Source organism: Mobula hypostoma, chromosome 15 (genome assembly GCF_963921235.1).
Source record: "Mobula hypostoma chromosome 15, sMobHyp1.1, whole genome shotgun sequence".
Taxonomy (NCBI): Eukaryota; Metazoa; Chordata; class Chondrichthyes; order Myliobatiformes; family Myliobatidae; genus Mobula; species Mobula hypostoma.
Genome location: NC_086111.1, coordinates 9,974,788 through 10,000,652, shown reverse-complemented (window position 1 = coordinate 10,000,652; position 25,865 = coordinate 9,974,788). Strand labels below are relative to the sequence as shown.

General features: G+C 41.9%; 1 protein-coding gene across 2 annotated transcripts in view; it reads right to left on the bottom strand.

Moving 5' to 3' along the window:
* LOC134356685 (ubiquitin-like modifier-activating enzyme 1) overlaps positions 1–25,865 on the bottom strand; it is a 470,199-nt gene that overhangs the window by 223,650 nt on the left and 220,684 nt on the right. For both annotated transcript variants that reach the window (XM_063067717.1, XM_063067718.1), the window contains exon 19: positions 5,302–5,491. In XM_063067717.1, coding sequence (XP_062923787.1) covers positions 5,302–5,491 — 190 coding nt within the window. The remainder of the gene's footprint in view (positions 1–5,301; positions 5,492–25,865) is intronic.

Genomic DNA, 25,865 nt, shown 5'->3' with positions numbered 1-25,865 from the left:
TTAAACATATCCAACAGCCAGGCCTCCATAACTGCCTGTGGTAACAAATTCCACAAATTCACCACCCTCTGTAATATTTCTGTATATATGTCCTTGATGGTAGACCTTTCTGTATACTTTATATGTTCCGTGGAAAGACATAAAATTACCATAAATTGCAACAATAAATAAAGAACATAAACAAAAGGATTAATGAGGTAATGTCATGGGTTAATGGAACATTCATTAATTCAGATGGCGGAAGGGAAGAAGGTGTTTCTGAATCATGGAGTATGGGTCTTCAGGCTCCTGTATCTCCTGGTGCTTCCCCAGGGCCGTGTGCTCAGCCCGCTGCTGTTCACATTGCTGACGCATGACTGTGTCGCAGCATTCAATTCAAGCTGTGTCATCAGGTTTGCAGATGACACAATAGTGGTTGGCCTCATCAACAATGATGACAAGACGGAGTACAGAGAGACAGTGGAGAGGCCAGTGAATTGATGTGAATACAACAACCAAAGTCTGCATGTGGAGAAGGCCAAGAAAATCATTGTGGACTTCTGGAAGGTGCAGATGAACCATCCCCCTCTGTAAATACATGGCTCCTCTGCAGAGAAAGTTAAGTGCACCAAGTTCTTGGGAGTTCATATCATGGATGACCTCACCTGGTCCCTCAATATCATCTCCGCCATTTCCTGAAGAGATTGAGTCCAGTGAGGCTCTTCCCACCCCATCTTCCTGAATTTTACAGGAGCACCATTCAGAGTATCCTAACAAGCTGTACCTCCACCTGGTATGGGAGCAACAGAGCACTGGACCAGAAGTCCCTACAGTGAGAAGGACCGAAAGGATCAAAGGGGTTACCCTATCATCCATCTGAGACATTTATCAGGAGTGCTGCATACGCAAGGCCCTTAGTATTATCAAGGATTCCACTCATCCATTCACTATCCTCTTTGATTTTCTACCATTAGGCAGGAGACTACGATCACAAAGCCAAGAATGGCCAGGATGAGAAACAGTTTCTTTCTTCAGGCTATTTGGCTTCTAAACTGCCGCATCGCATCTGAAGTGTCACTAGATAATTTCAAATGTACCCTACAATATTTAATTTATGCACTTTACTTTGTTTATCTATACGTAATTCATTTGTAGATTTAATTCTTACTTTCATACCTTATTGTGTGTTATGTGTACTACTGTGCTTTACACCTGGTCTAGAGAAATGTCTCATTCCACGGTATACATGTATATCATTAAATGGCAATAAACCTGACTTGACTCCTCCCCAATGATAGTAGTGAGAAGCTATGCCCTGGATGATGAGGGTCCTTAGTGATGGATAGAATTAATATGGAACAAATGAGATCTTAATCCTACTTTGTGAGTAGAATACACCTCAGTTTTATCCTTCTGCAAAGTCATTGTCTTCTTACAAAATAAAACCAAGAAAAATCATATGGCCAAAAATAATCAGATATTTCTGCATTCGGGGTTAAATAAGATTATTTTGGCTTCTGTCATCTGTCTGAGTCAACTATTTTATTGCTTGCTCTCTGATTGTGGACTGAGGTGTTGGTGAAATGTTACAGAGGGCAGTAAATAGATATTGTCAGCCCCTGGAGCCCCCTGAGCTGGCTAATGAAAGGCAATTGTGATTCATCCCGATAAACTGCTGATTCTCTGTTTTGCTGAATTTAGCCTTGGGAGTTTAATGTTCTTTCAGCAGCAGAGATTTACCCAAGCATTTAAAAAAATATATTAAAGCATTTTAGTCTGCAAATGGATATGCTGACATACATCAAAGTGAGCGCGCTGACATTAATGGGAACAGCCACAGTCCCAAGAACATCACTAGAGCGTGTAGGCTTGACTGTTTACTCAGCCGAATGGATTACTTACAGACTCAATGGAAGCTTGCAAAATTCACTGTGGAAAATAAGAACTGGGAAATAAAAACATGAGGCACCATAAGTGACTGGGCCTCAAATGCCTAAAATTTCCAAAAGGAGCCTTGCTCATTTATGCTACAAGCAACTAAGTAGTAATTGGCCTACATTTTAGGGATCTTAGATCTGGAGGAATCAATTCAGCAGTGTCAAGGTCTGACATGAAGAGAAATGCCTTCATTTCGGAACTTATCCAAGATATCAGCATCTCCTAAATTACTGAGAATATTGAAGAGTCAGGTTGATAGATTTTTAAGCCAAAGAACTTGGAACAAGTGTTTCTTTGTTCTTGTTTTTTTGAGGTAAGGGACACTACTAACCACCACATTGCCAAAAAGGACACCATAATGTGGCTCCAAAAACCTGGACATCTAGATTTAAAGGTTCTGACATAATTTGATAAGACCAAACAGTTGGATTTGCAATGACAACCTATTAATTACAATCCTACAAAATTTGAAAGGTCAGTTCTTCCTGCTAAACACGAGGAAATAAAGACTGATGCCACAGAGTGCCTCTCCATGGGAAAATCACTTTATTCTGGGATCAGTCTATTAAAGCTCCCATTCATTGTTATAATAGAATGAACTCAAGAGCAGAGCCCAGCACCAAGTCACTACAATGTGGTGCAGTTGCCAGAAGTGACTGATAACGAATGTTTACCTCACTGAAAAAAAGAGCCAAGCAAAGTAATGTAGCAACAACTGAATAACGGTTTTCTGAAAACAAGACTATTAAATCTCAGAAGTAATTCCAGTATCTACAGTACTTCCAAAAGTTGGGCTTTCTTCCTTGATGCAACTATGAAGCAAGCCCACCAGCGGCTATATTTGGTTGGGAGTTTGAAGAAATTTGGTATCTCATCTTGTAAATTTATACAGATGTGCCATGGAGAGCATTCTAACTGGTTGCAACACCATCTGGTATGGAGGTGCCAATGCACAGAATTGAAAAAAGCTGCAGGCTGTAGACTCAGCTAGCTCTATCATGGGCTCTCCACTATTGAGGACACCTTCAAAACGTGATGCCTCAAGAAAGTGGCATCTATGGTTTAGGACCCTCACCATCCAGGACATGCCCTCTTCTCATTACTACCATCAGGGAGGGGGTAGAGGTATAGGACCCTGAAGATACACACTCAATGTTTAGGAACAGCTTCTTACCCTCCACCATCAGATTTATGAAGGGTCCATGAAAGCACCTCACTATTTTGTTCTCCTTCAACATTCCCCTAATTTCTTTTTACAGCTGCGCACACCAACCATTGCTCTGAGCAGGAAATTCTACATGGCCTGGAAACTGGGCGGCACCTTAAATGATTTTTGTAGTATGCACATCAAACGAACACAAACCATGACTTACAACACAAGTAAACAATGCTAAGCAGTCAAAACAACTGACAGACACAATGGAAAAATAAAATATTTTGACTAGATGGCATCACTGTATAATGGTTTGTAGGTTTATTAATAATGGGCTTCCATTCTGTGTTTATTGTTACAATTTGTAACCATGTTGTAACTTGGAATATTTAACATGGACAATGTAAATATATTGAAGCTCTAAAATGTTTTGAAGTATTGGTTGTGGCATGTTTATTATTTAGAAAATGTATGGATTATATTCATTAACACTTAATTAATCACAGGGTACTTCATAATTATATCAACTTGTAGAATTCAAAATTATACTAACATTATGTAAAAGAAAATTTTCAACTGTGTGGTAGCGAAGACTATGCACGCAGGAGCATTTCAATTACTGCATGGGTGCAATAAAGTGAATGCAAAAGTGATCAACAAAGATGACGAGTTGCTTCGTATTGAAGAACACGAGGAAAATACCACCAGTTATATTTTGTATGTGATATTAGGGGGTACTCACAAAACTCAGGACCCACACCACCCGGTTCAGGAAGAGTTATTACCCCTCAACCATTAGTTTCCTGAAACAGCGTGGATAACTTCACTCAACTTTACTCCCACAACCTATGAACTCACTTTCAAGGACCCTTTATCTTGAGTTCTTGATATTTATTGCTTACTTACTTATTAATATGATTATTTTCTCTTTTGCTCTTTGTATTTGCACAGTTTGTTGTCTTCTGCACATTTTTTGTCTGTCCTATTGGGTGTGGTTTAACATTGAGTCTATTGTGTTTCTTGCATTTACTGTTAATGCCCATGAGAAAATGAATCTCAGGGTTGCGTATGGTGATATACGTGTACTTTGATAGCCATCTTCTGGCAAGATGGCGCCAGTGACCAATGGTGACATCTTGTAGACTGCTTACAAAACTAATGGATACTCCTCTTCTTCTAAATATACTTCTGCTGAAATGGGATCAATTGTAGCCAGCCATCCCCCTTTTAAGAATGCATTTTTGGGCTGACTGAATGATCTGGTGCACCTGTGATGCGCCAGATCATTCTTGGGGGAGTCCTGGGGCAGCTGGTATGGTGTACAGCTATGGGCATCACTGGGGGTGTATGCTGTGTCAATTACTACTACTACTGGGAGTTGTCCATCCCAGCATGTGAAGACAGACTCCGGCGGATTGAGCGGATGAGACCAGCAGAAGGTCCAACAGTCAAGAAGGCGGTCTCTGCAAGCGTCGTGGAACGTGTAGAGCAGGACAAGACACAGAAGACATCCTGGTCATCCACTGCGCCTAGTCCCATCTCCAGCCGTCTAGACTCTGTCTTGCCACTGGATCCAGATGGGAATTGGGAAGAGAGAGTGAGGCTGACGTTGCGCAACTCTCCCTCACTTAAATCCAAATCACACGCTAGTCTCGACACCATCATAATGGTGTCGAGGTCCTCTTCGACGTCAACGATGGATGAACAACAACAACTACTACTACTACTAATAATAATAATACTTTATTGATCCTAAATTGGAAATTCTTTCATAATATTGGAATATGGACCTGTGGTCGGCTCCATTATTCCGTGCCAATTAGAGCACTGGGCAAGATTAAAATTAATGAGGCTGAGAGCGGAAAACGAACGGGTGTTCAGTGCGATCTTCCTGTGACTGACCTTTCGCTGGTGCCAGTGGAAGGTGCAGGAGTCTTGCATCCACAGACTGCAATGTGGCTCATGGCTGTGGACTCACTTTTGGAGACTCTACAGCTTAATGTTAAATGTTGGATGTTTTGTGTGCAATTTGTGCTTTTTTCACACATCTGATGGTCTTATTATATGGGGGTTTCTTTAAAAGGGTTCTATGGTGTTTCTTTGTTTTGTGGCTGTCTGCAAAAAGACAAATCTCAAGATTGTACACTGCATACTTACTTTGATAATGTACCTTGAACTTTGAAATTTACTTTCAACTTTGAACTTCAAAATGCTCAAAAAGCGAAACTTACCAACTGTAACCTCAGCTGCCGCCATTTCTTCGTCACTGGTATGGATTTTCATCCCTGATTTTGGGGTGAAGGGAGGAATATCAACAGACAGAAGGATCTGTTGGATTGCAGCTCTGTCCTTGGACCCTTCTATGGAATAGTTTTTGGCAAACAGGTTAGCAGCTGCCACGATGTAGTCCATGTGAAGGGGCTATTTTAAAAAAATGTAAAGAACTTAGTTAACATAACATCAGAACAGTCCAAAGAATTTTAATTTTTATTTAGAGATACAGCACTCTAATAGGCCCTTCTGGACCAACGAGCCAGCACCGCCCTATTACACCTGTGACTGTACGTCTTTGAAATGTGGGAAGAAACCGGAGCATGTGGAGAAAAGTCACATTGCCACAGGGAGAATATACAAACTCCTTACAGACAGTGGTAGGAATTAAACCCAGGGCGCTGTCATTGTTATAGCGTTATGCTAACTACCATCTAACATGACTCCCGAAAGATATTTTATGTATAATAAAATATAAACATTGCTTGGAAGACTAATTAAAAGGTGGGTACAATTTCACAAAAGGAACAGGGTCCAGACATTTAACTGGATACATCCAAATGGACGTTTTGACCAGAAATATCAGCTGTCCATTTCCCTCCACAGATGTTGCCTGACTCACTGAGTTCATCCAGTCTTTTTTTGTTTTGGGCCAGCTTGTTTTCTGGTTCAAAGAAACTTTGGCTGATCTAGGACCTAACGCCACCTGCCTTTGATTAACAAAGACACATCTTTCCAGGTGTTGTTTATGGAAGAAAATCTACCTCATCCTTTGCATGAAGAAGTGTGCTCTAACTTCATGTGAAGTGCTTTGGAGTATTTTGGTTTTCTATCCATGTCCACTCTATCTAGGCTTTTCAATATTCGATAGGTTTCAATGAGATCCCCCCTCATTCTTCTAAACTGCACCGAGTACAGACCCAGGGCCATCAAACAATCAAAGACCATGGTTCTTGATTTTGTTGGCTGCTTTTCCCAGCTTTGGAACGTAAGCTGAACACACAAATTCAATTGCTTCAAGTAGCAATCCTGCTCTCACCCTATCAGGGGTATTACCCTTGTCCTATGCAACTTTCTCCTCTCTCTCTCCCTCTTTGCAACTTAACACTTTCCTCATCTCCCCAGTTCTAATGTAGGGTTTTCAACTTGAAACATTAACTGTTTCTCATTTCACAGTTTCTATATGACCTGCTGAATTCTTCTAACAGGTTTCATTTTCATTTCAAGTTCACTGCTTTCTTACTCAGAGGCAACATGATCACACGCCATGAGTGACATTATTTTCCAGAGTTTCATGCTAAACACAGAAAATAAAGTGGAACAATGGAGAGTAGCACTGACTTTAGGATAAAGGTTTATTTGTCACATTTACATTGGAACATCAAAATGTGTCAAAGTGCATCAATGACCAATGTAGTCTGAGGATTGTGCTGGGGGCAGCCCTCAAGTGCCCTCAGCACCAACAAAGCATGCCCACAACTCACTAACCCCAACACGAAACTTTCCATTTTTGGAATGTGGAAGGATTCCACCTCAACACTGAACTAATCACTCGACAAAGCAAGGACTTTGAAGGACTCTACAACTCAAGTTCTCAGTACTTATTTATCATTTTTTTTATTTAGAGATACAGCACTCTAATAGGACCTTCCGGCCCAATGAGTTTGTTGACTTTTGCACATTGCTTGCTTGACAGGCTTTGTGTGCAGTTTTTCATTGATTCTATTTAATTTCTTTGTTCTATTTTGAATGCCTACAGGGAAATGAATATGGTGACATAATATATACTTTGATTGTAAATTTACAGTACTTTGAACTTTGAATTTGAAACTAGAGCAACTCAGCAGGTTAGACAGCATCTATGGACCATGTCCTTCCCCCACCCAACTACCTTTCCCCTGATGGTTTAACCTATCACCTCCCAGTTTGTACTCCTTCCCTCCCATAACCTTCTTATTCTGACTTCTTCTTCCTTCCTTTCCAGTCCTAATGAAGGGTTTCAGCCCAAAACATCGATTGCCTATACCTCTCCATAGATGCTGCCTGACCTGTTGAGTTCAACCAGTGTTTTATGTGTGGTACTCTGGCTTTCCAGCATCTGCAGAATTTTTTGTGTTTAGGAATTTTCCAGCATAGATTTGTTTCCCTTATTGCCTGGAATTAGGTGTGCAAGAATATGGTGGGGCAAGGAGATGAAGGCAAGTGGCCACTGAGTGTATTTTCATGGTCTTCTGCTGCTGTAGTCCATCCACTTTGAGGTTCAATGTGTTTTACGTTCCGAGATGCTCTTCTACACACCACTGTTGTGATGTTGTAGGCAGGTGTATTGGGTTTACTGGGATCTGGAATCAGCCAAGATGGAATGGCAGAGAAAACTGGATGGGCTGAATGGCCTAATGCTGTTCCTATGTCTTATGGATGTGTGGTTATTTGAGTTACTGTCACCTTCCTGTCAGCTTGAACCAGCCTGGCCGTTCTCCCTGGCCTCTTTAATTAACAAGGCATTTTTTGCCCACAGAACTGCCACTCACTGGATGTTTTTTGCACCATTCTCTGTAAACTCTAGAGACTGTTCAGGAAAATCACAGATTAGCAGTTTTTGAGATACTCAAACCACTTTGTCAAGAACTTGTCACCGTCCGCTTTCATGAGAATGATTCCGGGAATGAAAGAGTTAACGTATGAGGAGTGTTTGATAGCTCTGGGCCTGTACTTGCTGGAGCTTAGAAGAATGAAACCTATTGCATATTGAAAGGTCTAGATAAGAGTATATGTGGAGAGGATGTTTCCTTTTGTGAATGAGTCCAAGACCAGAAAGCAAAGGCTTAAAATAGAGAGTCATCCATTTGATTTAGAACAGAGATGAGGAGGAATTTGTTTAGCCAGAGGGTGGTGAATCTTCAGAATTCATCGCCATGGATGCCTGCGGATGCCAAGTCATTGAGTGTATTAAAACAGAGGTTGATAGGTCCTTGATTAGTCAGGGCATCAAAGGTTACAAAGACAAGGCAGGAGAATGTTGTTGAGAGGGATAATAAATCAGCCATGATGGAATGGTGGAGCAGATAGGTAAATAGCCTAATTCTGATCTTATGTCTTATGGTCTACATGCTCCTGGTTCAGGAATAGTTGTTACCCTTTAACCATCAGTCTCCTGAACTCTCTCACTGAACTGATCACTGAACCTAACTTATCAATTCACTTTGAAGGAGCCTACAACTCATGTTCTGTTTGTTTGTATGTACGTATGTATGTATTTATTATGTTTGTACAACTTGTCAGTCTTTGTATGTAGTTTTTCATTGATTCTATTGTACTTATTGTTCTATTGTGAATACCTGCAAGAAAATGAATCTCAGGCTAGCATTTGGTAACATATAGGTATTTTGATAATAAATTTACTTTGAACTTTTGAACTTGGAAATATGCCCAATGATTTGGCCTCTACAGCCATCTGTGTCAATGAATTCCACTCTCTGGCTAAAGAAATTCCTCCTTATCGCCATTCTAAAGGGACATCCTTGTATTCTGAGGCTGATTGTGTTACCTAACTCCCTTGCAATGTATCATTAGTTTGGAATACTGTTTTATATAGGATCTACAAGTATGCTGTGCCCAATCCAAGACAATTTGCACAGGATCCTAACAAATGGAGGGAGAAGTTACAACCATATGAGATATTCAAGAAGTTTAGCATTATCCACTGCCTTAATGTAACACATTGTATGTCCCTTCAGTCCTAGAGGCTACATAACATCTCAGTGTGAACAGTCCATACAGAAGGTTAGAGAGGGTGCAGAGCACATTTACCAGGATGCTGCCTGAACTAAAGTGCATGTCCCATGAAGGTATGGTGAGCAAGCTAGGGCCAGGGACGTTGGTAGTGGCAGATACATTAGGTGCATTTAATAGATATGCACATGGATGATAGAAAAATGGAGGGCTATATGGGAGGAATAGGTTAGATTATTCTTGGAGTAGGTTAAAGAGTCGGCACAACATTGTGGACTGAAGATCTTCCATGGGATATAGTGGGATTCTGTTTCTGTGAACCGTAAGTAACCCCAACAGTTCACAAGTCAGAAATATGGCCGTTATCCAAATTCCCACATGGCACAAGATGCCCACAGCCCTCCAAAAGGCAGCAAGCTCATCCTGCTGGTCTCCCAAATCTTGTTAGTACACTCAGTGACCACTTTATTAGGTACACCTGTACACCTGCTCATTAATGCAAATATTTAATCTGCCAATCATATGGCAGCAATTCAATGCATAAAAGCATGCAGACATGGTCAGAAGGTTCAGTTGTTCAAACCAAACATCAGAATGGAGAAGAAATATGATCTAAGTGACTTTCACCATGGAATAATTGTTGGTGCTAGGTGGATCGGTTTGAGTATCTCAGAAACTGCTGATCTCCCAGGGTCTTCAAGCACAGAGTCTTTAGAATTTACAGAGAATGGTGTGGAAAACATAAAATTATCCAGTCAGCGGCAGCTATGTTGGTGAAAATGCCTTATTAGTGAGAAAGGTCAGAGGAGAGTGGCCAGACTGATTCAAGCTGACGGGAAGGTGATGGTAACTTAAACTACTATTATACACATTGCAACAGTGGTGTGCAGAAGAGCATCTCTGAATATACAACCTGTTGAACCAAAGTGGATGGGTTAAGCAGCAGAAGACAACGAACAGGGTGTACCTAATAAAGTGGCCACTAACACAATGTTTCACTATTAATGAGTTTGTTAGCATCACTTTACTAAGTAAACAATGCATGTTTAACCGGAAAGTAAAACTTTGGTGTGGTAAAGCCTATGGAGCTTTAGCTATTTTGAGAACAGTGCCGAGTCTAACAAAGTTCATCTGTTTCTCTTGACACTGGGCAAGTTGCAGCAAGCATAGACAGAGGGAGGGATCACTTGAAATTTATAAGAAAACAAAACTGAAATACAAATGATAATGGGAGGTGCCATTCCAAGGAATTCGGATATCAATAAAACTACTGACTTTGCTGCTTGGATTCAGAGCTGGCTTGGGCATGGAAGGAAAGGTCTTGGTCAACAGGATGAATTCTATGTGGAGCTCTGTGACTAGTGATGTTCTGCAGGGATAGTGAAGTGTATTAGTCAAGAATATTAAAATAATAACTGTCTGTCATCCTGTTGTTAAGACAATGCATAGCAAAATCCATGACTAGTCTACATTAACCTCTATCAATATGGGTAGCTCCATAATAGTAAATTTGGCTTTATCAATATGGGTAGCTCCATAATAGTAAATTCGGTAAGCAGCTGTACTCACATATGCTATCTCTTACACTGGACTTACATTCTCTTGCTGCAATTTAGTTATGAAAGAAGTTTCTGTGATAACAGTATCTCTTGAACAACCCAGAATCCTCCATTACAGATTTAACTTCCCATGATTCAGGACATTTACAAGGACAGGTGTGTAGGATCACTGGAGACCCAAGTCACCCCAACCACAATCTATTCCAGCTACTACCATCTGGGAAGTGGTACCACAGCATAAAAGCCAGGACCAACAGACTCCGGGACAGCTTCTTCCATCAGGCCATCGGATTGATGAACTCACACTGATTTGAGTGTACTCTATATTACATTGACTGTTTATTATAAATTACTATGATTGCACATTGCACATTTAGATGGAGACGTAACGTAAAGATTTTTACTCCTCATGTATATGAAGGATGTAAGAAATAAAGTCAATTCAATTCAATTCTATTCAGTAACTCTACATCATGAAGGTTCACATAATCAATTACCACACAGGTTTACACTGTTTGGATATATACTGGTACTGTACTTTTTTTTGATGTTGGTAGCTTATTACTACTATTGCCTTGCTACTTTTACCAAAGCTTCTAATACGCCGCTGCCACCAGTCCAGACTTTATTGGGATTTAATTCACGTGGATCGATAATAACAATTCCTCCTTGCTGACAATCAACAGAGGTTCCCCTCAAGGATGTATGCTTAGCCTGCTGCTCTACTCTCTCTTCACTTATGACTGTGCAGCTACACACAGTTGAAACACCATCTATAAATTTGCTGATGACACCACTGCTGTTGGTAGAATCTCAGATGGTGACTTGGAGGCATACAAGAGGGAGATAGATCAGCTGGTGAGTGGTATCATAACAACAACCTCACACTTGATCTCAGCAAGATGCCAAAATTGATCGTGGGCTTCCAAAAGGGGAAGTTGGGAAAACACACACTAATTCTCATTGAAGGGACAGTACTGCAAAGGGTTCGACCCTTCAAGTTCCTGGCTGGCAACATATTGTAGGATCTGATCTGGGTCCAACACATTCAAAATGGCAATTGCTCAATTTCATTAGGAGTTTGACCAGATTTGGTTATGTCACCACAGATACTTACAAAGTTTTACAGATGTATGGTGGAGAACACTCAAGTATTGATCTAATTCCCTTTTGGAAGTTATATTTTTTAGGTTCCTAAAAGTTAAATTCTACATCCCAACATGACGGATAAAACAAAATTCTCTTGCTGACTTGCTGCCTCTTTTTCTATTTACTAGCATTCTTCAGATTTGTAGTGTCACATCATTTTGTTCCATTACAGCTGCAAATTGTACATGAGGCCAGTTAAAACTGGTACTGTGTTATATTCTTTGTACATTTCCAATCTTATTGTTGTGCATATTGAATAGGGGCATTTTCACAAGATTAAAACTCTGTGAAATATCACAATGGCACTGAATAAGAGTGCCCTTTATTTCATCATCCCCTTTCCACTGAAATCATCCTCGTTGTTCATACAGTTTCCAAAACAGTTCCAGTTAATTAAACTTGAAAACTGCTTTAGTGGTCACAGACTTCTAGCTTGGAAATCTGAGACTTAAAGCTTGGATTATTTGAATAAAATCACTCCGCATCACTTTTGAAGTCCAATATATTTTAATTCACAGTCATGCCTATAAAAACCATTTTGATTATGCAATTGAATAGTTTTCAACTCAAGCCACAATCCCTGTCCTCTGGCCTGTCTCTATGCTATCACCTGCTTTTACATCGACATCTGTTTGGCCCAGCTTTGTGAAAGGGCCATATTATTTTTCAGAATGAGCAGGCTTGTGATTTATCACCTCAGCACATTTCAATAAGCAGGTGTCTGAAAACAGTGCTGAGATTAATCAGAAGTTGAAAAGGCTCCTTCACTCCTTGTGAAGAATGGATTTAATTGGCCCAGGTACCACTTTCCAAAATCCTGATCACCAACTCTGGTTCAGGAATAGGTGCTTCATAGCAGCCAACTAATCAACCAAATAGTGGCTGGGTAAAAGAACGTCATTCAAATTTTAACAATGTCATGAAATTGCAAACACGAGGAAATCTGCAGGTGCTGGAATTTCAAGCAACACACATCAAAGTTGCTGGTGAATGCAGCAGGCCAGGCAGCATCTCTAGGAAGAGGTACAGTCGACGTTTTGGGCCAAGACTCTTCTTCTTTCAGTTAGTCCTGACGAAGGGTCTCGGCCCAAAACGTCGACTGTACCTTTTCCGAGAGGTGCTGCCTGGTCTGCTGCGTTCACCAGCAACTTTTATGTGTGTCAGGATAATGCAGTGAATTTAACCGTGTTGGAGAGGGAGAGAGGGTGGGGGGAAGTGGGAGGGAAGGAAGGGGAGGGAGGGAGGGAAGGAAAGGGAGGGAAGGAAAGGGAAGGAGGGAAGGAAAGGGAAGGAGGGAGGGAGGAAAGGAAGGAAAGGGAAGGAGGGAGGGAAGGAAGGAAAGGGAGGGAAGGAGGGAAGGAAGGAAAGGGAGGGAAGGAGGGAAGGAAGGAAAGGGAGGGAAGGAAAGGGAGGGAAGGAAAGGGAGAGAGAGAAGGAAGGGAGAGAGAGAAGGAAGGGAGAGAGAGAAGGAAGGGAGAGAGAGAAGGAAGGGAGAGAGTGGAGGAAAGGGAGGGGAGGAAAGGGAGAGAGAGAAGGAAGGGAGAGAGAGAAGGAAGGGAGAGAGGGGAAGGAAGGGAGAGAGGGGAGGAAAGGGAGGGGAGGAAAGGGAGGGGAGGAAAGGGAGGGGAGGAAAGGGAGGGGAGGAAAGGGAGGGAGAGGAAAGAAAAAAGTGAGGGATCAATAATTAATCACTTCCATATTAACACAAATATTTCTCAGTTTATCCCCTCTCCTCCATCTTTGCCTTCACCTTATAGCTTGTCCTCCTTCCCCGCCCCCATGTTCTTTTTCTAGCTTCAATCCCCTTCCTTTCCAGTCCTGAAAAAGGGCCTCTCCCTAATACGTTGATTGTTTATTTTTTTCCACCGATGGTGCCTGACCTGCTGAGTTCCTCCAGCAATTTGTGTGTGTTGTTCTGGAATTCCACCATCTGCAGCAACTGCAGAATTTCTTTTGCTTATGATTTGCATCACTATCACTTGCCCAAAATATCCACGACTTGACTGAACAACCAAAATTAGTGTCAAGACTATAAAATAACTGCTAGGAATCTCAAACGTGTACAAACAGGCACAATGCATGACTCTACTGACAGATGCTCTCTGGGCAGTGACTCACTCCATTTTTTGAGAAAAGGAATGTTTTGATTTTGAAATAAAACTAGATTCCTATCAAGACTGGCTATTAATTAATAGTAACAATTGTTCAAGGAAGTACACTAGAATTGATCTGACAAAGGTACAAATTTGGACAAGAATGTCGATACATACCTATACATAAATATGAAAATTCAGTCCACCTGATTTGCACCCATTCAACTGGCCCTTCATCAGCATTACAACAATGCAGAGTGCCACTGATATACAGAAGACCATAAGACACAGGAGCAGAATTAGGCCATTCAGCCCAATGAGCATGTGCCGCCATTCTATCATGGCTGATCCCTATCCCACTTAATTCCATACACCTGCCTTCTCGCCATATCCTTTGATGTTCTGACGGATCAAGAAATAATCAATTTCTACCTTAAATATGCCCATTAACTTGGCCTCCACTGCAGTCTATGGCAGAGCATTCCACAGATTCACTACTCTTTGGCTAAAAAAAAATTCCTCCTTACCTCTGTTCCAAAAGATTGCTCCTCAATTTTGAGGCTGTGCCCTCTAGTTCTGGAAACACCCACCATAGGAAACATCCTCTCCACATCCAATCTATCTAGTTGTTTCAATATTCGGTAGGTTTCAATGAGATACCCCCACATTCTTCTAAATTCCTGCGAGTACAAGCCCGAAGCTGCCAAACGCTCCTCATAGATTAACCCCTTTATTCTCAGAATCATCCTCGTGAATCTCCTCTGGACACTTTCCAATGTCAACACATCCTTTCTGTGGTATGGGGCCAAAGCTGTTGACAATACTTTAAGTACAGCCTGACTAGTGTCTTATAAAGGCTCAGCATTACCTCCTTGCTTTTATATTCTATTCCCCTTGAAATAAATGCCAACATTGCATTTCCCTTCTTTACCACAGACTCAACCTTCTGGGAGTCTTGCACGAGGACTCCTAAGTCCCTCTACACCTCTGATTTTTGAACCTTCTCCCCACTTAGATAATCGTCTGCACTATCATCCCTTTTACTAAAATGCAATATCATTCCTTTCCCAACACCGTATTCCATCTGACACTTTTTTTGCCCATTCTTCCAATCTGTCTAAGTCCTGCTGCAATCGCATTGCTTCCTCAGCAATACCTATGCCTCCATCTATCTTCATATCATCTGCAAACCTTGCCACAAAGCCATCAATTCCATTATCCAAATCATTGTCAAACAATGTGAAAAGTAACGGTCCCAATACTGACCCCTGAGGAACACCATTAGTCACTGGCAGCCAACCAGAAGAGGCCCTTTTATTCCTACTCACTGCCCCCTGCCTGTCAGTTATTCCTCTAACCATGCCAGTATCTTTTGTGTAACACTGTAAGATTTTATCTTGTTAAGCAGTCTCATCTGTGGCACCTTATCAAAAGGCTTCTGAAAATCAAAGAAAATGACATCCACTGCCTCTCCTTTGCCCACCCTGCTTAGGGTGTTACTTCCTCAAATTACTCCAACAGATTTGTCAGTCAAGATTTCCCTTTACCAAAACCATTGCTGACTTTGACTTATTTTATCATTAGTCTCCAAGTACCCTGAAACCTCATCCTTAATAATAGACTCCAACACTTTCCCAACCACTGAGGTTAGGCTAAATGGCCTATCATTTCTTTTCCCCTTTGCAATCTTCCAGTCCTCCGGGACCATGCCAGAATCAAATGATTCTTGAAAGATCACGACCTATGCATCCATTAATTCTTCAGCAATCTCTCTCAGGACTCCGGGATGTAGTCCATCTGGTCCTGGTGATTTATCCACCGTAAGACCTTTGAATTTGCCTAGCAATCTTTCCTTTGTAATAGCAATGGCACTCACTCCTGCTCCCTGACTCTCATGGACCTCTGACACACTGCATTTGGGTTGTTGTCCTGCAAACACCAGGCTTCTGGATGGGCTCTGCAGCTGTGGACTCATTTTTGGGTACTCTGCAGTTAATTGTCCTTGTGTTTTTGCTTACTTCCTTTTTGCTATTTGTGCAATTTGATTGGCGCACTTCAGCACTGAACTGACTCTGCACCTGTGGCCTACGGTCATTGGCACAGTGCTGAAGACTTACTTTTGAGGACTGTGAGATTAATGTTACTTGTTAACTTTTTATTGTTTGCACAATTTGTTCTTCTTTTTGTACCTTGGGTGTCTGCTAATTTTGTTGTGCAGGGTTTTTCTTTCAACAGATTCTTTGTCTCTTTGTTTTGAGGCTGCCTGCAAGAAGATGAATCTCAAGGTTGCAAATGGTATACATAGTTCGATAATCAACACATTTTCAACTTTGAACACCTGGCTGTGGTATATGCCACCTATCTCTTCATCAACCCACAGCTCTACTATTTAGAGGAACAAGGACAGCAACCAAGTTACACACCAAATACTCACTGCCACTGGGTCAAATTTCTAGGGCTCCTTACCCACTAGGGTTCAGATACAGTCTGCAACAGGTCAAGGTGGGGGGCAGGGGATTTCACCACTACCTCCTTAAGGGCAACTGGAGAGAGGTCATAAATGCTGAATATGTCAGTGACATCCACATTGCATGAATGAATAGAAATTGTAGTCTTCCTGTTCTCCATTTAAATCTAATTCTTGTCCTAGTTGGATGTTAATATTGGCCTTGCCAATGAAGTCTCTGTCCTATAATAATACAGCTGTTTGTCTATAATCTTAAAGGTGAGGTCAGAAAAGATTGCATTCTCTTTGAGATCTAGCAGCCTTTCTGCACTTTGGAGTGTATTTGGCCTAAAACATTGGGCGTGAAAATACTTCTAAGAGGAAGAGTAGTTACAACAAGTTTAGACATTAAATACGTAATGACTCTAATTCCAAACAAGTTGCTTTCTTTGGCTTCTTTTGAATATGTGCCCACATTTTGATAGCTTAAAAAAAAGCTAAAAATATGCAAATCTGTAAAGAAATGCTGGCAGTCTTGAGGTTATAAATTCAAATCCAATCTCAGAGAATATTGTGACTAATTTCCAGTAATCAGCTTGTTCAACGGTTATTGAAGTATGTTCTTTCTTAATATAATTTTGCATAATTTAGGTTGTTCATTTATGATTTTCTTGTGAAAATTGTGCATCTGTTGCTATGTCCATGTGAGGTGGCTGCAAGTAAGTTTTTCATCGCACCTGTGCATATACGCTCAGAGGCCACGTTATAAAGAGCAGGAAGTAGCTCATAAAGTTGCCACCTAGTGTATGTTTGTGCTCTTCTGCAAACCATTGTTGTAATGCATGGCTCTTTGAGTTACCATCACCCTTATTGTCAGTTTGAACCAATCTGACCATTCTTCTCTGACCTCTCTCATTAACAAGGTGCTAATGCCCACAGAACTGGATTTTTTTGTTGCTGTTTTTTGCACCATTCTCTATAAACTCTAGGTAAAAATCTCAGGAGATTAGCAGTTTCTGACGTACACAAACCACCCCACCCTGTCTGGCACCAACAATCATTCATTGGTCAAAGTCACACATATCACATTTTTCTGTGTTATCTGTGTTTAGATTTCTGAATGAACAATGAACCCATGAACACTGCCTCCAAATTTTCCCCCTCTTTTTGCTCTACTGATTTAGTTAAATTTTCTTTTTTATTTATAGCTTTATTATTATGTATTGCTATGCACTACTGCCACAAGTCAACAGATTTCATGGCATACGCTGATGATATTAAACCTGATTCTGATCCTGATGAGCAGGTGTTCAGGTGTACCTAATAAAATAACACTGATATGACAATGAACTTGACTTTAACTTTTGCATTGATTTACTTGGAAATCCTCCAAAGGAAATGAAGGTACAAACAGGTTTCCAATGTGTCACTTTTTTAGCAGGCTTTATGGAAAATTGCATAGCAATGCATGTTTAATATTTTACTGGAATTTTGTTTTCATGATGTGGTGACACTTATTAACCATTCCCAACTATCCTCACAGATTGATCTGATGACAGCTTCTGAGACAATTCCAGAGATGGTCATGACTGTGTGGTTATAATCCAGAGGCCATGGGGGTTGGCCATGACTGTGTGGTTATATTCACATATAGCCTCAAACTTTGTTTGTGAGAGGTGGGTTCTAGTGGCAAAGTGGGACCAGGAACACATCTGCAAAGGCTTTTTGGCAACAGATGGTGACAGTCCTACAATTCTCCTCAGTAAGTTTTAGATAGGGTGAATGTTATACTAATAGTGTAATATTACTACAGCACCAATAAACAGGATTCAATTCTCAATTCCTCTGCTGCCTGTAAGGTGTTTGTATGTTCTCCCTGTGACTGTGTTGATTTCCTCCGGGTACTCTGGTTTTCTCCCACATTCCATAGAGGTAGCTATGGGTTAGTAGGTTGATTTGTCACGTAGGTGCAATTGGGCTTGTTAGGCCAGAAGGGCCTATTATGTGCTGTACAGTATCTCTAAGTAAATGTCTACAATCACATGAATTATGGAACAGGAGTATAGTCATTTCTTTACTCCGGTCCCCTTTTGTGCCTCTTTTTGCTTCAATGACAAGGCTAAGCAGTTTTGACTTGATTCTTCATCACATGGAGAATAAGACGGAAACTTTAGGTTAAATCTGACTTTGCTGTAGTACTTATCCAAACATCCAGCTGCTACCATCAGAGGGGTCGCTGGTTTGAGTTGCTGCTCTTGGAGGGGGTCAATGCTCTCGAAGATACTATCGGAATTCTGAGATTTATGGAATGGACTGCAGTTCATATTGACTTCTTTCAGTTCTATGCTTTTTTTGTGTTCTCGCCCAATCTTTATTGTTGCCAATTGGCAGGCTGGGGGCTTTGGGTGACCTGTTAGCTTTTGTGCAAGGGAAAGTTGGGGGTATTTTGGGGTCTGTGTTTCTTTTTCTTTTTGTGAGGTGGAGATGATGTCTTTCTTCCAGATACTGAAATATTTCTTTTATGTATTCTATGGCTTTCTGGAGAAGACAAATTTCAGACTTGCATTCTACATACATACTTCGATAATAAAATGAATCTTTGAAATATCCCCTTCACTAAGTTAGTCTATGGCTATCTGGATATTCCATCTCAGGGGATTCACCAAGTGGTGAGTAAAGCCAAGGGATTCCAGTCTCAACTTTCCATAGTGCAAGGCAGGCAAATCCCTTGCCTGCTCTCTTACAGAAGCTGGTAACCTCTGACTTCTGCTCCCTTCCCTTAATTCCCTTAGATTTTAACTGTATTTTCCACCTAGGGGACAGGATCCAACCAAGTGAATCATCTGATCCCACTTTAGACAAACAGCAGATACACTGGTATGAAACAAAAGAAAAAGCCACTCAACCCACCAATGCTGGCATGCAGCACTTCATATACAGCCATATATTCTGGCTAATAAACCTCAAAACGGAAATTGCAGAAGAACCATTTCTGCTGATTCTCATGACACGGGAGCCACTGGGTTCCTCCTTACTGAATTCACACCACTGTCTCTATTTTCAAATTAAATTGTGAACCAGTCATAGCGTTATCAAGCTATAGAGCAATGCAGCATGGGAACAGGCTCTTTGGCCCAACTTATACATGATAATCACAATGCCCACTGAGCTAGTCTCATTTGTCCTGTTTAGCCCATATCCCTCTAAACTTCCAACCATTTACCCTTCTAAATGTCTTTTATTTATGACTTCATGAGGAAGTTAAAGGCAGCTGATTTAAGGCTTTGGCCCATTTTGCACCTACAAACACTGTGGCATCACACCCATGACTATAAGACATTGGAGCAGAATAAGGCCATTCAGCTCATCGAGTCTGTACTGCCATTCCATCAAGACTGATCCCGGATTCCACTCAAACCCATACACCTGCCTTCTCACCATAACGTTTGATGCCCTGACCAATCAGGAACCTATCAACTTCCTCTTTAAATATACCCATGGTCTTGGCCTCCACAGCTACGTGTGGCAGAGTATTCCACAGATTCACTATTCCCTGGCTAAAAAAATCCTCCTTACCTCTGTTCTAAAGTGTCGCCGCTCAATTTTGAAGCTGTGCCTTTTAGTTCTGACACCCCCACCAGAGGAAACATCCTCTCAACAGCCACCTTATCTACTCCTTTCAACATTCAGTAGGTTTCAGTGAGTCCCCCCGCCCCCGCATTCTTCTAAGTTCCAGTGAGTTACCAAAGCTACCAAATGCTCCTCATATGTTAACTCTTTCATTCCTGGAATCATTCTCATGAATCTCCTCTGGACTGTCTTCAATGATGACACATCCTTTCTGAGTTATGGGGCTCAAAACTGTTGACAATACTTCAACTGCGGACTAACTGGTGTCTTATAAAGCCTCAGCATTATCTCCTTGCTTTTATATTCTATTCAGCTTGAAATAAATGCCAACATTGCGTTTGCCTTCTTTACCACAGGCTCAACCTGTAAATTAACCTTCTGGGAGTCTTGCATGAGGACTCCTAAGCCCTTCTGCACCTCTGATGTTTGAATTTTCTCTTCACTTTTGTTCCTTTTACAAAAATGCATTATCATACATTTCCCAACACTGTATTCCATCTCAAACAACAGGAATTCTGCAGATGCTGGAAATTCAAGCAACACTCATAAAAGTTGCTGGTGAACGCAGCAGGCCAAGCAGCATCTGTAGGAAGAGGTACAGTCGACGTTTCAGGCCGAGACCCTTCGTCAGGACTAACTGAAGGAAGAGTGAGTAAGGGATTTGAAAGTTGGAGGGGGAGGGGGAGATCCAAAATGATAGGAGAAGACAGGAGGGGGAGGGATGGAGCCAAGAGCTGGACAGGTGATAGGCAAAAGGGGATACGAGAGGATCATGGGACAGGAGGTCCGGGAAGAAAGACAAGGCGGGGGGACCCAGAGGATGGGCAAGGGGTATAGTCAGAGGGACAGAGGGAGAAAAAGGAGAGTGAGAGAAAGAATGTGTGTATAAAAATAAATAACGGATGGGGTACGAAGGGGAGGTGGGGCATTAGCGGAAGTTAGAGAAGTCGATGTTCATGCCATCAGGTTGGAGGCTACCCAAACGGAATATAAGGTGTTGTTCCTCCAACCTGAGTGTGGCTTCATCTTTACAGTAGAGGAGGCCGTGGATAGACATGTCAGAATGGGAATGGGATGTGGAATTAAAATGTGTGGCCACTGGGAGATCCTGCTTTCTCTGGCGGACAGAGCGTAGATGTCAGAAAAGCGGTCTCCCAGTCTGCGTCGGGTCTTGCCAATATATAAAAGGCCACATCGGGAGCACTGGATGCAGTATATCACCCCAGCCGACTCACAGGTGAAGTGTTGCCTCACCTGGAAGGACTGTTTGGGGCCCTGAATGGTGGTAAGGGAGGAAGTGTAAGGGCATGTGTAGCACTTGTTCCGCTTACACGGGTAAGTGCCAGGAGGGAGATCAGTGGGGATGGATGGGGGGGACGAATGGACAAGGGAGTTGCGTAGGGAGCGATCCCTGCGGAATGCAGAGAGAGGGGGGGAAGGGAAAGATGTGCTTAGTGATGGGATCCCGTTGGAGGTGGCGGAAGTTACGGAGAATAATATGTTGGACCCGGAGGCTGGTGGGGTGGTAGGTGAGGACCAGGGGAACCATATTCTTAGTGGGGTGGCGAGAGGATGGAGTGAGAGCAGATGTACGTGAAATGGGGGAGATGCGTTTAAGAGCAGAGTTGATAGTGGAGGAAGGGAAGCCCCTTTCTTTAAAAAAGGAAGACATCTCCCTCGTCCTAGAATGAAAAGCCTCATCCTGAGTGCAGATGCGGCGGAGATGGAGGAATTGCGAGAAGGGGATGGCGTTTTCCATCTACCAGTTTTTTTACCCATTCTTCCAACTGGTCTATACAATTGCATTCCTTCCTCAGCACTACCTACCACCCCCCCCCGCCACATACCATCTGCAAATTTGCTACAAAACCATCAATTCCATTATCTAAATCAATGATAAACAATGTGAAAAGTAATGGTCCTAACACTGACCCCTGAGGAACACCACTAGTTGCTGGCAGCCAACCAGAAAAGGAACAGTTTATTCCCACTCACTGCCACCTGCCTGTCAGCCATTCCTCTATCCATGCCAGTATCTAACAGTAATGCCATGGGATTTTATCTTGTTAAGCAGCCTCATGTGTGGCACCTTATCAAATGCATTTTACTTAGAAAAATAGAAAAACTACAACACAATATAGGCCGTTCGGCCCACAAAGCTGTGCCGAACATGTCCTTACCTTAGAAATTACGTAGGGTTACCCATAGCCCTCTATTTTTCTGAGCTCCATGTACCTGTCCAGGAGTCTCTTAAATGACCCTATTGTATCCACCTCCAACACCGTCGCCAGCAGCCCATTCCATGCACTCATCACTCTGTGTTAAAAAAAAACTTACCCCTGATATCTCCTCTGTACCTAGTTCCAAGCACCTTAAAACTGTGACCTCTTGTGCTCGCCATTTCAGCACTGGGAAAAAGCCTCTGATTATCCACACAATCAATACCTCTCATCATTTTATACACCTCTGTCAGGTCACCTCTCATCCTTCGTCGCTCCAAGGAAAAAAGGCCGAGTTCACTTAACCTATTCTCATAAGACGTGCTCCCCATATCCAGGCAACATCCTTGTAAATCTCCTCTGCACCCTTTCTATGGTTTCCACATCCTTCCTATAGTGAGGCAACCAGAACTGAGCACAGTACTCCAAGTGGGGTCTGACCAGCATCTATATAGCTGTAACATTACCTCTTGGTTCCTAAACTCAATCCAATGATTGAAGAAGGCCAATGCCCCTAATGCCTTCCTAACCACACAGTCAACCTACGCAGCAGCTTTGAGTGCCCTTTGGACTCAGACCCCAAGATTCTCTACACTGCCAAGAGTCTTACCATTAATACTATATTCTGCCATCATATTTGACCTACCAAAATGAAACACCTCACACTTATCTGGGTTGAACTCCATCTGCCACTTCTCAGCCCAGCTTTGCATCCTGTCAATGTCCTGCTGTAACCTCTGACAGCCTTCCACACTATCCATAACACCCCCAACCTTTGTGTCATCAGCAGTTTTACCAACCCATCCCTGCACTTCCTCATCCAGGTCATTTATAAAAATCATGAAGAGTAGGGGTCACAGAACAGATCCCTGAGGCACACCACTGGTCACCGACCTCCATGCAGAATATGATCCGTCTACAACCACTCTGCCTTCTGTGGGCAAGCCAGTTCTGGATCCACAAAGCAATATCCCCTTGGATCCCATGCCTCCTTACTTCCTCAATGAGCCTTGCATGAGGTATCTTATCAAATGCCTTGCTGAAATCCATATACACTACATTATCTGCTCTACCTTCATCAATGTGCTTAGTAACATCCTCAAAAAAAATTCGATCAGGCTCGTAAGGCACGACCTGCCTTTGACAAGGCCATGCTGACAATTCCTGATCATATAATGCCTCTCCAAATGTTCATAAATCCTGCCTCTCAGGATTTTCTCCATCAACTTACTAAACACTAAAGTAAGATTCACAGGTCTATAATTTCCTGGGCTATCTCTACTCCTTTTCTTGAATAATGGAACAACATATGCAACCCTCCAATCCTCCAAAACCTCTCCCGTCCCCATTGATGATGCAAAGATCATCGCCAGAGGCTCAGCAATCTCCTCCCTCGCCTCCCACAGTAACCTGGGGTATATCTCATCTGGTCCTGGTGACTTATCCAATTTGATGCTTTCCAAAAGCTCTAGCACATCCTCTTTCTTAATATCTAGAGTAATTCAGAGTAATAAGCTCAGCCAAGTGCTAATGAAGGTAAGAATTGCAGAATAAAGCAGATGAATGTATGGCTATGTAACTGGTGCAGGGAACAGGGTTTCAAATTCTTGGATCATTGGGATTTACTTTGGGGGAGGTATGACTTATACAAAAATGATGGGTTACACCTGAACTCAAAGGGTACTAATATCCTGGCGGGATTGTTTAATATAGCTGTTAGGGAGGGTTTAAACTAAGTTGGCAAGGGGAAGAAAATCAGGGTGTTAGGGTTGAGGAAGAGGACCCTAAGAAGAGATACTGTGCAGCAAAGATGGCAAGAAGGACAGGCAGGTGAATAGACAGGATAATTTGCTGTGCAATACAAATATAGCAAAACCGGTAACAGATAGTGATCTAAATGTACTGTACTTCAATGCACGCAGCATTAGAAATAAAGTGGATGACCTTGTTGTACAGCTACAGGTTAAATGATATGACATTGTGGCCATCACCGAGTCATGGCTAAATGATGGATGTGATTGGGAGCTGAATGTCCAAGGATACACAGAGTATAGGAAGGATAGGAAGATAGGTAAAGGGAGTAGCGTGGCCCTGATGGTAAGCAACGATATCAAATCACTAGAAAGAAGGGACGTAGGATCAGAAGAGGCAGAATCCTTATAGGTCGAGTTAAGAAATGGCAAGGGTAAAAAGACACTAATAGCAGTTATATACAGGCCTCCAAACAGCAGCCAGGATGTGGACTACAAGTTACAGCTGGAACTAGACAAAGCGTGTCAGAAGGAAAATGTCAGGATAATTATAGAGGATTTTAATACTGTATCAAACTGGATTGGGAAAGTCAGGAAGGTACTGGATCTCAGAAGCGGGAGTTTGTAGAATGCCTACAGGATGGCTTTGTGGAGCAGCTTGTCCAGAAGCCCACCAGGGGACCGGCTGTTTTGGATTGGGTGCTATGTAATGAACCTGAGGCAATTAGGGAGCTGGAGGTAATGGAACCCCTTGGAAGTAGTGATCATAATATGATTGAGTTCTGTTTCAAATTTGAAAAGGAGAAGCTGGTATATCAGGTGTATCGATATTGCAGTGGAACAAAGGAAATTACAGTGGTATGAGAGAAGAACAAGTCGATTGGAAAAGTAAGCTAGATGGAGGGACAGTAGAGCAGAATTGGATGAAATCCCTACAAGAAATAAGGAAAGTACAGGAAAAATATATTCCAAGGAAAAAGAAAATCATGAATGGAAAAATGATACAAATGACATTAACGAGAGAGGTTAAGGCTAAAATAAAAGCAAAAGAGATGGTGTACAAGGAAGCAAAAATTAGTGGGAAAACTAAGGACTGGATGACTTTTAAAAACTTACAGAAGGAAACTAAGAAATTCATTACGAAAGAAAAGATGAATTATGAAAGGAAGTTGGCAATTAACAAAAAAAGGATACTAAGAGTTTTTTTTAAATATCTGAAGAGTAAAAGAGTGACATGGGTAGATATAGGACCGATTGAAAATGATGCTGGAGAAATTATAATGGGTAACAAAGAGATGGCAGGGGAACTAAATGAGTATTTTGCATCAGTCTTCACAGTAGAAGACATTAGCAACATATAGCCAGAGGTCTCAGGGAATAGAATTAGGTACAGTCAAGATTACTAGAGAGAAAGTGCTTGGGAGGCTAAATGGACTAAGAATAGATAAGTCTCCCGACCGGATGAGGTGCACCCATGGGTTCTGAAGGAGGTGGCTTTGGAGATTGTGGAGGCATTGGAAATGATCTTCCAGGAATCAGTAGACTCTAGCATGGTTCCGGAGAACTGGAAGGTCGCAAATGTAGTTCCGCTGTTTAAGAAAGGAGAGAGGCACTCTTGGGTTCCGGTGATGTCATCATCCAGAATGGCAGCTTAAATCAATAGCTCCTCCAGACAAACGCATATTTTGTCCCGTTAACTCATCAAATATAAGATCTTCCGAAAATATCTGAATCGATAAGGGGGGCAAGAATGGGGAAAAAGAATGGAGATTAAAAAAAAGCATCACTGCGGAGCCTATGGAAGAGAAAGGTGTAACGCGCGGCTCTCCTACACGTGCACGTGGCGGCGAAGCTGACGCTGGGCCTAGTGCAGGCGGAGCGGCAAATATGATAAAGATTCTGGAAGAGATAAAGGAAGTCCAAAAAGATATAAAACAGAAACTAA